Source organism: Conger conger, chromosome 10 (assembly GCF_963514075.1).
Source record: "Conger conger chromosome 10, fConCon1.1, whole genome shotgun sequence".
Taxonomy (NCBI): domain Eukaryota; kingdom Metazoa; phylum Chordata; class Actinopteri; order Anguilliformes; family Congridae; genus Conger; species Conger conger.
The window spans coordinates 14095425-14109009 of record NC_083769.1 but is presented as its reverse complement, the minus strand read 5'-3'; the positions used below and the strand labels follow the sequence as shown (position 1 = coordinate 14109009).

At 47.1% G+C, this 13585-nt stretch overlaps 1 protein-coding gene across 1 annotated transcript in view; it reads right to left on the bottom strand.

Moving 5' to 3' along the window:
- Positions 1-983: 983 nt before the first annotated feature.
- Positions 984-13585, bottom strand: part of LOC133139615 (nuclear receptor subfamily 1 group D member 1-like) — a 16172-nt gene continuing 3570 nt past the window's right edge. Inside the window, exons 2-8 of the mRNA XM_061259198.1 lie at positions 9399-9686; positions 8843-8931; positions 8599-8743; positions 4341-4894; positions 3955-4140; positions 2936-3146; positions 984-2517 (exon numbers count right to left, since the gene is read on the bottom strand). Coding sequence (XP_061115182.1) covers positions 2321-2517; positions 2936-3146; positions 3955-4140; positions 4341-4894; positions 8599-8743; positions 8843-8931; positions 9399-9686 — 1670 coding nt within the window. The 3' untranslated portion in view covers positions 984-2320. The remainder of the gene's footprint in view (positions 2518-2935; positions 3147-3954; positions 4141-4340; positions 4895-8598; positions 8744-8842; positions 8932-9398; positions 9687-13585) is intronic.

Genomic DNA, 13585 nt, shown 5'->3' with positions numbered 1-13585 from the left:
CTGAAAACAATTTGAATTCCGATTTTACGTCATCGCGTACTAGTGGGTGGATCAAATGCCTGTTCCCCTCCAATCAATATCCTGTTATGCAGCAACGTGCACGTCCTCATTTGATGTCCCCCTTCAGAAATGACCACTGAAAGATTCATCTCACTTGTGTATACGTCATATTGCAGTAGCTAGAACTGTTATACGTTCGGCTTGAGCTTATCTTTAAGATCTCACATTTCATTTAAATCTCTGACATATAGGTGATAGCACCACTCATTGCGGGGTTCATGACCCATCACTATGGCGACGTTGGCTGCTGATGGTAGAATACTGGTAAACTTATGGATGAAAATAAAACATTTAACATCTTAAACATGCTCTATATCAATCCTCGAAAGATGACACATCTTTCAAAATATAGATTTGCTATGTATATGTATTACTCTTACGTTAAAAGAGTAATATTCTATTGAAGGTGGCACTTGTACATTTTGTGATTGCCTTATTTTGGCACAACTGTTGTAAAGTGTAACTGAAGAGGTAGTGAAGGACTCTAAATGGATGTGAAACTGTAGAAAAATAATATCACTCTTTTCCACACATTGATGGTGATGTTTTGATTATTGATTTGCTCACCAAAGATTCATCCATAGTTTTGACAGCTCTCCACATTAACCAAGAAAAATGAACAGTACAGCTGGCACTGGATTACAAACTAATAATGCAGTAAATTCTGGTACAGTCATGAAGTGTGCAAGTTCACTGAATCACCAGAGGCACAGAGTAGGTTTTTCATGTTAGCATGTGTGGCATAGGCTGCGCTAGCTCCTGAAGGCTAGCTCATGTGATTGACAGGTCATCAGGCATGATCTCTTGCTCCTCCCCTTTGACAGAGCTGTGCTTTAAAACATGTAAAACAGTTACTGTGTTTGCACAAGGGTAAAACCCAGTCAGGAGAATAAAGGCATATGAAAAGGACACAAAGGCAGGGATCAGTATATAATCTCATTTTTTTTTATATTTCAATGGAAGAAGATTAAGATTAAGAAGACATTATTAGCATTTCTTCTTTTTTACAATATATACAGTACATTGTGATGAATCAACAATAATCTAAGAATCTTTAACAACAACAACAAACAATTCAAGTGTGAGTTGGACTCAGGGTTCTGGCTGGAAAGGTAGGGTATGGGGCTGTAGGGTAGCTGCTGGTTTTACTTAGGTTCAAACCGATAGTTGGTGCCACCAGACGTTTTTTGACTCTTTTAACCAAATTCCCCTGGACCCCATGATTACATCCTACAAAATATACACTTAAAATGGACCCCAAAGTATTCCCCTCTGTTGTGGTCCACCAGACAAAATTCAAACACTCAGAATACAGTATTTACAAAACCTGAAATCAAACCAAATCAAAACACACATCTGACAAAAGGTCACATGGGCTCTCCCTGATTGGGTAAAATATTGGACACTTGGAAGCCGTTTGAGGGAATAGTTTGCATATGACTGAACTGCATCTTTAATTGTAGATGAAAACAATTTTTATGATTTGATCTTAGCTTTCAGATTTGAAATGGCAGAGATAATTGTGTGATTTATTTTTTATCAAATTATACTGGTTATTACAAAGCTGTCTGGTGGAGTGTCCCACACTGTACTATATGCCCTTTTACAGCCTCTTATTCAATACTCCAAAATATAAATGGCTGATATATAAGAAGTTCTGATTTACTATGTTTTACCTATACATGTTATGTACAAAAAAAAACATTACCTTTCTATTAACACAAACATACATGCTCTCTCTCTCTTTCTCTCTCTCTCTCTCACACACACACACACACACACACACATACAGATAGATGCATGCACACACACGAATACATGTGCATTCACACACACACACTCGAGTAAATACACACATGCATGCTCAAACACTTATTTCTGGTCCTTAACCCTTATGTTCGTTTTGGGTAAAACTGACCTGTTTTAAAGTAATTGTTTGATTTTAAAGTAAATTCGGTATTACCTTAAAATGCCAATAATGTCCTGGGTCTATGTGACCCAGGCTAACAGTTTCATAGGAGCTAAAAAGTAAACAAAACATTAAAAGGTTAATTAATCCATTCATGCTGGCCTTATTCTATTTAATTTTGTCATTGTATGTGTATTTATGTGTGTGTTTACCAAAACAGTTTCAAGACTGGCATTGTCTCAGTGGAACATTGTTCCTTTTTTCTGCAGTTCTGTGAAGGGTGGGGGCGGGGTTACTCCTTGGGGAGTGGTTAAGCAGACAGGAGGGTTGTGATTGGAGGAGAGGGGCAGGTCAGGGGTCGATGCGGAAGGCCAGCAGCTTGTCGGAGTGCAGGGTGTTGAGGGTGCGCAGGTCGGGCAGGCGCAGGAGCAGTTTGGGGAAGAGTGCGCTGTTGCCGGGGCGACGTCGAGTGATGAGGGAGCGCAGGGCTCTGATTAGCCGCTCCTGCAGCTGCTCCACCGCCCCCACGTTCAGCACCCCGGAGCGGTCTGGGACAGGGCACAGAGAGGCCAGAGGTCAGACAGAGGACAGACCGAAAGGTCACAGAGAGGTCAGACAGAGAGCGGTAAGAGAGGTCATAGAGGGGTCGGACTGAGGTCACTGAGCGGTTACAGAGAGGTCACAGAGAGGTCAGAGGGAGGCTAAGGAAGTTCAGACTAGACATGCGTTCAAATAGTATTTGTTTTGGATTCAAATACTCTTCAGCATTTCTCTAACCATGCCTAGTATATTGGAACCCATAAAATGATCCCAAAAGTAACCCCAACTGCTCATTCTTGCAGGCTCAAATGCACCAGGCAAGATCAATAGAGTACAGAAAAGTATTTAAATCCGAAAGTAAATACTATTTGAGCCAGAGGTCGAAGGTGGAGGGGAAGTGAGGTGCTCCACATCGCAGCTCCTCACCTGCAGAGACCAGCACCAGGGCCATGAACAGGGCCATCTCATCGGCCTGCAGGCCCAGAGCGCCCAGCTTCTCACTGAACTCAAACATGGCGTCCAGCAGGGAGCCCATGCCCAGAGCCCGCAGCACGGACAGCGGGTACGTCTGCCCGTTCAGGAAGGTCAGTGCCCGCTCCCCAGGCCTGAAGAGAGAGCAGAACCGCACCATGAGGACCTGGAGGGGGAGAGAGGAACCAGACGTCAGGGACACCGGCAAGTGCTATATTATTACTCGCTTTGTGTTTCCTGCAACGGTTTTATAGATATAATCCTTTGTCATTAGATTAATCTACAAAGCCCAAGTCCTTATCTTTGTGGTATTCCTAGCACTTGAATCTGTACTCCCCTCTAGGGTCTTTCAATGCACCCCAGTTTTGGGTATGCACTTTGTTCTATGTCGCTCTGGATAAGAGCATCTGCCACATGCCTATAATGTAATGTAATGAACATGCCTGTAACGCTTGCTAGAACTAAAAGTGAGAGCCAGATACTCTCAGTAAGGAATACAAGGAGCAATGCAAGGGTAGTTTCTGGCATAAGAAAATGCGCATTCAAATTTTCTATTGCGTCGCAAGTGTGTGCTGCAATTCCACTCATTTCCATCAGAGGCACTAAATGTAAACTGGATGTAAATATTGTTCAATGGACAACTACACACAAAGAAGTAATCCTTTCCTCTCCAAGGTTAGTCACTCCAACCAGATTTGCCGGTAAATGTATGGTATATAAAGCAAAGGGCTTGCATATATCCTGGGTTTGCGTTCACATTTTTGTTTCTTGTGTAGATTATGTTGTGCGCTTCACAGTACCCTGGTGTAAGATCCAGCTATGAAAGCTGTTTCAAAACATAGCTTGAGCTGGTCAAGAACTGGTCAACCAGCTACCAAAACCAGCAACCAGCTTTCAAAACCTAGCTTCAGCTGTCACACACAAACACACGTGTGGCCTGGCAGGGCAGGGTAGGGTGGAGCAGGGTGGGGTACCTGGAATGTTCCGGCCTTTAGCAGCATGACCTGGTCGTGCTGGCTGAGGCTCTGGAAGCCTGGGATGCCCTTGGCGAACTCCACCACCTCGCGCACGGCGGGGGTGAAGCACTGAGAGAAGGCCTCCCACACCTGCTGGCTAGAGCAGTCCGCTGGGGCCACTGGACACGCGTTCAGAGGACACGCCTGGGGAGGGAGAGGCAGCCATTTTAGATCACACTCTACACACTGGAACCTGCACCAAAATGGCTGCCGTGGTGTAAATACAGCTTGGGTGCTTTCACATTGACTTTAACTTTTAATGTGTACACTACACACACAGATATGCACTCACGCATCCACACACATACACACACACACACACACACACACACACACACACTCACCAGCACTTTGCTGCCTGTACCCAGTCTCCACGGACAGGAGGTCTGGCTCTGGGACTTCTCTGCAGGACAGCTGCTGTAATTGGCTGGGCAGGTCTGCATGGGTGGGTCCACACTGGACTGGGAATGGCTCTGATTGGAGGAAGCTGGCAGGCTGTAGCGGCCGTTGTCAACATAAGCGAAGGAAGGGTTGTTGTCATGCAGGGAGGCGGGGCAGCAGGGTGGGGTTCGATACCCTGGGGCGGGGCAGGAGGCAGACCCCTCCGGTGGGTGGGCACAACAGGGGGCACGGGGGCAGTCCTGGGGGGTCGGGGGGGTGTGGTTGCTGTTCTGCCCCAGCCTGTCCTGGCCGCTCACAAAGATGTCCTGATAGGCCCGAGAGATGGCGCCGATGGCCTCCTCCGATTGGCTGTCCCCCGGGCTGGGCGGGGCCTCGGCGGGCGGGGGGGGGGAGTCTATCTCCATGGAGGCAGAGTCATTCAGGCTGTTCATGTAGTTCTGCATTTCGTCCAGAAGCCTCTGCTTCTCTCGCTTCGGGATCCGCCCAAATCGGACCGCTGAGGGAGAGAGAGAGAGAGAGAGAGAGAGAGAGAGAGGGAGAGAGAGAGAGAGAGAGAGAGAGCCGTTAGAAATGGCGGCAATGCACACTTTTAACCCCTCTTTCCTCTCTCTATCACCCATTCAGAAGATAGCAGGCTTGCACTCGCTTCATCAAAATGCATTTAGACAAACTGAAATTAAAATTCACTTCCTCCTGAATTTAGTCAATTCTAAATTGAGTGTAAAATTAGGAATTGCTGTTATCCTTGCCAGAGGTGGATGCACCAAGTACTAAACCAGGGCTGCCAATAAATGTGGAACATTGATTTTGGTAAAACATATTTTTTATTTAATGAATGTTTGATTTTAGTTGGTTGCATTGAAACATTAATAAAGTATTTTTACAGTATTTTTCATATGTTCAACATTTTGAGTTTATCTCAGTAATCATATTGTTTTTTTTGTTTACATTTTTTATACATTGCCAGTCAGGGGTTCCAATCATTCTGGAGCCCACTGTATATATTCATAATACTAACACATTAAACAATTGCAATTTCATCTATTAGAATAATGTTAGTCAGGTAATAGCTTCAGTAGCTTGTGGGGAGAATACCGATTACCGGTTCAAGGGCGGCCTGTAGCATAGTGGTTAATGTACATGACTGGGACCCACAAGGTCGTTGGTTCGATCCCCGGTGTAGCCACAATAAGATCTGCACAGCCGTTTGTCCCTTGAGCAAGGCCCTTAACCCTGCATTGCTCCAGGGGAGGATTGTCTCCTGCTTAGTCTAATCAACCGTACATTGCTCTGGATAAAAGCGTCTGCCAAAAGCCATTAATGTAAATACATTTCTATGAATCTACCAGCACAGTGACTGCACATCCAGTCCATCCCCATCTTACACCCCCAACTTAAGACTGACAGTCAGCTGGCCAACTATTTATAGCCCCACTCCACTGCTGCAACACCCTGGCGCGTATCTCTCCCTCTCTTTCTCTCTCTCCTTTATTCCCTCTCTCTGTGTGAAAGTAGGTCAGTGGGGCGGAAGGAACTCCATGTCCCTGCTTTACTCCAGGAGGAGAGAGAATCCGCCATGCGGTCGCGGGGTTAAGACACACGGGGGGGGGGGGGTCAATTTAAAATGAGTGAAAGGTGGGGTAGGGCGACGAGGGACAGGTAAAGTCGTGGTTTTACATTAGCGTGAACGTGTAGAACGAGACTGTCTGTGTCAATGAGAGCTTTTGCATCGCTAACGGCTGCCATTTGTCGAACGTGTGGCCAAAAGAGGACAATTTCGTTACTGCAATGACGGTTATCTTAGTTTCATGATGTGTAATTCCATATTCATACATAAATGATGACACCAAACAGCTTATTGAGATCATAAAGGAAAGAAAATCTCTCTGAAGCTGAAGTTATCACTATAACAAGCAAATATTGTATGCTAATTATTACACATGTCACATAATTGCATTTTTTTTATTTTGGACAGTGAAGTACAGTGATGAATTGTACTGTATTGCCATCATTGCATTGACATAGTTAAATAATAGAGTAGTTAAATAGAGTATTAGAATAATCTGCAGCTATTCGTTTAGCCATTTTCATACAGCAGTAAGCAGGCTTCAATAATAATAAGCTATAATTTCTATACATACTGTAGTCTAATACAGTGAAACCTTATATTGTTAATGTAGACCACAGTTCTTGGTATAACGGCCAAGAATAGATGACAATTGCCTGTGGTTTCTGCTCAGGAAATAAGGGTGAATGGGAAAAAAACATCACAAGATGGCATAATGCAGCCTTTCAGCTCAAAGTAGGGGCATTTTTGTTTGGGCATTCTGTGCATGTTTGAGTATCAGCTGTAGGGAGAGCAGTTCGCCCCTAGAGGAAACAGCCTGTAATTGCACCACACTTTGCAGAGATAAAAAAACACCCTCGGTTTTGTGGCTTGGGGATGCTGAAATTCACGGAGCCGTTTCCCAGCTGCAGGTGGAGACAAGGCACTGAGAGAGCTCGGGCGTGCGGCAGAACGTGGCGTGCAAGGCCGTTGCAAGAAGCCTTCCTGTTTTCACAATAAGTAGTGCATTAAAAAGGGTGTTTCTAGGTTGCGGTTTTCAACTGTTTCAAAATGGCCGACACGAGGGCCCTGCCCTCCTTTCGCATACCCCCACCGTCCTCTCCTTCTCCCCCACCCTCTTCCGACCACAGCAACTGCCACCCCGAACAGCAAACTTTCTCATATGTGGGTTACGCAAGGTGAATAAGCGAGGGACTTGGGTACAATGAGCCCAGCTGGCAGGAGGGAGAAGCTAAACTAAGATAAGTAGGTCGACGTGTTCAAGCAAATTACGGCACGTTCGCTTTTTTCTGCTTTGTTTTTTTCCTCTCTGCTTTTTTAGGTGACCCCAAAAAGGACTTCCAAGCTTTATTAAAACGCGCAGCGACGCCGCTTTTTAGCTCTCCGGAGGAACTACGTCCATCAGCGCGGGAGACGAAATAAGTGGGCTCTGAAAAACAGACGTCTGATGACTGATGAGGGCTGCGCTAATGCTGGGGGGAGGGGTGCAGTTCCGTCTTAATTGTTGCTTGTGCTGATAAATTAAGTGCACAAGATGTTCAGAAAAGGGGCAAACTGGAAGTAATCAAGGAGGCTGTGTTCCCATTTCCCAAAATAAATCCCACATTCGCTGTACTTTTGGGGATGAGTGATGGCATAAGGGCCTGTGTAGCCACTGCTCTCATAAATCACTGTCTACGTGAGAGAGGGGGGAGAGAGGGAGAGAGGGAGAGAGAGGGGGGAGAGAGTGTGAGAGAGAGAGAGGGGGGAGAGAGGAGGGAGAGAGGGAGAAGGAGGGAGCGAGAGGGGGGAAAGAGGGAGAGAGAGGGGGAGAGAGGGAGATGGAGAAGGAGGGAGGGAGAAGGGTAGGGACAGGGGCAAGACAGGGAGAGAGAGAGAAGAGAGGAGCTGTGTCCTCCACATGTCCTCCACAGAAGCGGACTCTAACCCCTCCTTAGATTGTGATATTTATTTATTCCTGTCCATGCTAGTGCAGCCTTACCAAATTTTTTGGGGTGGGAGGGGGATTGCCCTCCAATGCCACTCATAGAACTGCACTGTTAAGAGGCTAACTCCCTGCATCAGTGGGTGGGGTCTGGATGTGGTGGCGGTGGTGGGTGTGGTTCAGGCAGATTGACAGGTCTGGGTGTGGTGGGTGTGGTTCAGGCAGATTAACAGGTCTGGGTGTGGTGGGTGTCGTTCAGGCAGATTGACAGGTCTGGGTGTGGTGGGTGTGGTTCAGGCAGACTGACAGGTCTGGGTGTGGTGGGTGTGGTTCAGGCAGATTGACAGGTCTGGGTGTGGTGGGGATCGTTCAGGCAGATTGACAGGTCTGGGTGTGGTGGTTGTGGTTCAGGCAGATTGACAGGTCTGGGTGTGGTGGGTGTGGTTCAAGCAGATTAACAGGTCTGGGTGTGGTGGGGGTCGTTCAGGCAGATTAACAGGTCTGGGTGTGGTGGGGGTCGTTCAGGCAGACTGACAGGTCTGGGTGTGGTGGGGGTCGTTCAGGCAGACTGACAGGTCTGGGTGTGGTGGGTGTAGTTCAGGCAGACTGACAGGTCTGGGTGTGGTGGGTGTGGTTCAGGCAGACTGACAGGTCTGGGTGTGGTGGGTGTGGTTCAGGCTGAGTGACAGGCTGATTGACAGGCGCTCACCATCTCGGGACATGCCCACGGAGAGGCACTTCCTGAAGCGGCAGTGCTGGCAGCGGTTGCGATTCATGCGCATGATCAGGCAGTGCTCGTTCTTCACGCACATCTTGTAGCTGATGTTCTGCTGGATGCTGCGGCGGAAGAAGCCCTGCGGGGGGTGACAGAGAAGCGCCGAGATGTTAGCCGCCACAGGCTAGCGTCGCGTGGCGCAAGCCCCGCCCCCTCCCCGGGCTCCGCCCCCTCTCACCTTGCAGCCCTCACAGGCGTGCACACCGTAGTGGAACCCCGACGCCACGTCCCCACAAACCTTACACAGCAACACCATACCACCAGCCTCTGAGAGAGGGAGAGAGGGAGAGAGGAGAGAGAGAGGGGGAGGGGGGGAGAGAGGGAGAGGGAGAGAGAGAGGGGGGAGAGAGGGGGGAGAGAGAGAGAGACAGAGAGAGGGGGGAGAGGGAGAGAGAGGGAGAGAGAGGGAGAGGGACAGAGAGAGAGAGAGGGGGAGAGGGGGGGAGAGAGAGGGGGGAGAGAGAGAGAGGGAGAGGGACAGAGAGAGAGAGAGATTACTAAACTTCCTTTTTTTACTCCTTTACTGAAACAAATAAATCTAGATGCCATACCCGTATTATTTTCTTTCTTTCAGCATTCGGCAAAATGTATTAATTTAAGCTCAATATCTCAAAACTACTCAGAATGTAGTCATTCTAAGGTCACGACAGACAAAAAGACAAGCAGGCAGACAGACAGACAGATAGACAGACAGACAGATAGGTACTGTAGATAGATAGATTAGATGTACTCACTGGTGAAAGTGCCTGTGAACCCAGTTGACCTCTTGCCTGCGATTGGGTGGTTGTCGTGGGTGACCGGGGTGGCCGAGGCAGGGGCTGGGGCGGGGGGGAGCGTAACCTCGGGGAACTGGAAGACCGTTTCGGGTGAAGGAGGGCAGCCCCTGTGCTTCAGCACCCCAAGCTCAGTGAAGGACACCTCTTCTGGGGAGGAGGGCTGGGACTGGGTCTGGTAGCCGCTGGATGGGCTGCCCGGGCCGGGGCTGGCACTGCCCGTGGACCTGGCGTACAGAATCACGCCCCCTGCAGGCGAGAGGAAGGACAGAGGAACACTTCAGTCACTGCTGCACGAATGAAGTGTAATATAGAGTAAATGTAGTGTAATATAGGGTAAATGTAGTGTAATGTGGGGTAAATGTCGTGTAATAGAGTGTAATATAGTGTAATATAGGGTAAATGTAGTGTAATATAGTGTAATATAGGGTAAATGTTGACGTATATTGTATCCAAGCAATTTAGAAAAGTGTTTAGCATATTGATTATCCATTTTGAGTTTTGTGTCAACAATTTTGAAAAATTACCTCAAGGTTCTGAAATTAGTATTCAAAGTGATTGTAAAAAACTTTCATGTGAAATCAGGCGGTGTAGCACATGGCAGAACTAAATGCCTGCAGACACTGCGGCCCACAGGATGTGGAGTTGAGTAGTGCTGCTCTCGTACATTACATTTATCTCAGATTACACACACACACCCACACACACAACATTACCCAAAAATGTGCTAATCTGCATTATTGTGTTCTGTTCACTCTTTAGCTGATTTTTCATCATCAGACTGCCACCTCCGTTCCTCTCTGAACAGGTTTTGTTAACCTAGTTTAAGAGATCCCATAAGGTCTTGGGCAGGCAAAAGAAAACACAACTAACCACCTCGCCTTGCATTCCTGAGATATCGCGTTCACAAGAATGATGTGAGGTCACAGTGACCTTGACCTTTCACCACCAAAATTGATTCAGTTCATCCGTGAGTCCAAGTGGACGTGTGTGCCAAATCTGAAGAAATGCCCTCAAGGTGTTCCTGAGATATTGCATTCACAAGAATGGGACGGACAAACGGACAATGGACAACCCCAAAACATAATGCCTGTCGCTGGCACGGAGGCATAAAAACTGCTCCCAGGTACAATCAAATTATGAGAACAGTATAACAACTGGAGAGGTACAAGAGACCTGCTGCCAGTTACACACACCTGACTCCACTCACTACAAACCACCGTCTGTCTGTTTAGTTTTCCCTAGACATAAAGGTAAAATGTTTTACAGCTGGCCATATGGAAATAAGGCAAACTGTATTAAACAGTGAAATGGCAGGGCAGCATGATGTGTTGTATGTTATTCCCAGGATACTTTAATATAATGTATGGGGGGAAAACAAGTGAGGTATTTTGAGTGATGTAATTCTGGACAATATCTGACAGGTGAAGGCAGGAGCTTTTAGAGGTTCAAACATTGCTCGATACCGTGAATTACGTAATGTAACAGGCCTATCTGAGCACTCGAGCAAGCGAGCGTTTGGGAGCTTAAAAAAAGTCAGAGCAAATGTGGAAGCACAGAGCAAATCTCTCCACTGAGCGAGAACACCTCACAGAGGATGTGCAATCGCATTAGCGATATTTAATGCCTATACAATTATGGATGTTTCCCGTTTGGTTGTTTGAACAAGCTGGGGCCGCCTTCATTATGCGGTGCTCTTTCATCCATTTCTCATGCACATTTCCTTCTGTTTATTCCTCTGTGTTTGTATCTATTCCCTCCTCTCCGGTCTCTGCTCATGCGTCGCAGATGAGCACAAAACACGGACTCACGTGGCAGCGAGCGCCTCCCTACCTCCGCGGCTCCGAGAATAGCCCGGCTCCCTTGGCGGCGTGCCTGTAGCTGGATAACTGCACAACACCTGACCGCCAACTCACATGGACTCCTAACACAGTTACCGCCCGCTCGATTTCCGCAGTCCCGTGTAGACGGACGGATGCAAATCTGCCCGTCACTGCCACCACTAGACAAAAACGTTATAATGCCGCAGTAGTCAACTGCGTGGGGAGGGAGGACTATAGTCACGTTGCGTCTGTACTTTCGACATTGTTGGACGGCTTCATTTATTTATTTTGTTATTCTGAGGCTGTGATAAGATAAGCAATGTGTGTTTTCAGAACATAACAGCATGGGGATAACCTAAAAAAACAACCAATGAAAGGGCGGAGCTTTATGACAGCGAAGTGTTTGAAAACATTCAGGTGATCATGTGGCATTTTAAATGACAGGTTAGTCAGTGCTTCTCTGTTTACCACTAACGATATGTGGTAACTGCTAATCGGAGGACCCAGCTGAGATGATTCAGCAAATCATTACGATTCACAAATATGCCTGGACCTGCAAGTGGTAAGATTTCAATGACCTCCACTTTGCCTTACAGAATGAGCCATATTTTCTAAGTACAGAAATGTAAGTTAAATCTAGAAAGTGTTGTGCTTTGACTCAGTGAATGCCAATTAAACAGGTAAAACCTCCCCCAAAAAGAAGAAACAAGAAACACAAGCCTCCCTGTTCTAGCTCCTGCACAAGATTAGGCGTCAAATTTTCCTGGGGAAGTGGCCGGCTGCCATACCTCCTGTACCCCCCACCCCCCATCCAAAGTTTCCTGTCCCACAGTTAGCTCACATGTTGCCATACTGACCCCTGGCATCTGGTCGTGGTGGGAGCAAGGTGCAAGAATTGCTATGTTATATGGTCGCAATCTATGGAAACAAATACTCTCCTCAAGGACACAGTGATAACCTCACAGCTCAGGCTTCAAACCCACAATGCACTGGGTGCACAGCTGTTGTCGAAGTGTGGGGAAGGGGACTCTGAAGCACCAGTAGATGGGCGGGATCTGCGGTCTCCATGACTGCATTTTTAACGTGTCGCATCCAGAGGTTGGGGGTGACAGGGCGGAATACTGGCTAAGGAGCCTTAGTCTGATGAGCCTGTTGTAGGTTTGAATGCTAAGTGTGACCATTAGCATTATAACCATAGTTAACAGCGGTAGGGAATGAGCAACCTGGTAAAAGTGGTGACCCCCCCTTTAACCCCTGTGACCTGCCAGTGGATGAGGGCCCATGATGGTGTGCTCAGGCTCGGTCCAAACCCATTCAGTCCCTGGGTGATATTTCCACTGCAGAGCGCATCGCATAGAAAATGTGAGAAGTGGGTCAACACCATAATAACCTGGAAGCTCACAGGCAGCACTGGGAGCCTGGGAACCCTTAACGCACACACACATGATCAAGGGGCTGCTGAAATCTAACCATCGCAGACATGTTTTCCTCTTTATACAGCCGCATATCTCACTGCAGCAATGCAGGTAAAAATATCTTTCTCAAGGTTGCAAGAACAACTGAACCTGCCAGCTTCACATCACATTCAATACAGCATTCACATCCCCATCCTTTTCAATATCACTCTCTGGACCAAGGACAAAAATGTCATTTCAATCACAGCTCATAAGATTCCTGTAGGTAAGTATATACAAAATGAATCCTGCCTCAATCAAATTCATGCGTAATTGGACAATGCTGAAAAACACAAGTCAACACCAGTCATTAATGTACAAGCTGGAAATATAAATAGTGTGCTTACAGTGTTACAGTTATAAGGAAGCAAAGGGAAAGGGGCCTGTGGCAAGTGGTTGATAAAACCCCAACAGACTTGGGTTTGAATACTGAATCATATTATGCTCGCTTTTAGAATGAAGCAGCCCATGTGACTGAAAGATACCCAGTTAAGGGCCAACACTGCTGACCCACTGACCAATCTGCCACTCTGTCACAGCAGGGGGTAGGGAAAGAACTCCGAGGAGGAGAGAGGGAGAGAGAGAGAGAGAGAGAGAGAGAGAGAGAGGCTCAGGAAAAAGTGTCCAGTCTCATTCACCCCATCACACATCAGAATGGGGAAGAAATGTGATCGAAGTGACTTTGACCGTGGAATGATTGTTGTTGGCAGACAGGGTGGTTTGAGTATCTCAGAAACTGCTGAACTCCTGGGATTTTCACGCACACTAGTCTCTAGAGTTTGCAAAGAATGGTGCAAAAAACAAAAAATCCAGTGAGCAGCAGTTCTGCCCACAGAAACGCCATGTTAATGAGAGAGGTCAGAGGAGAATG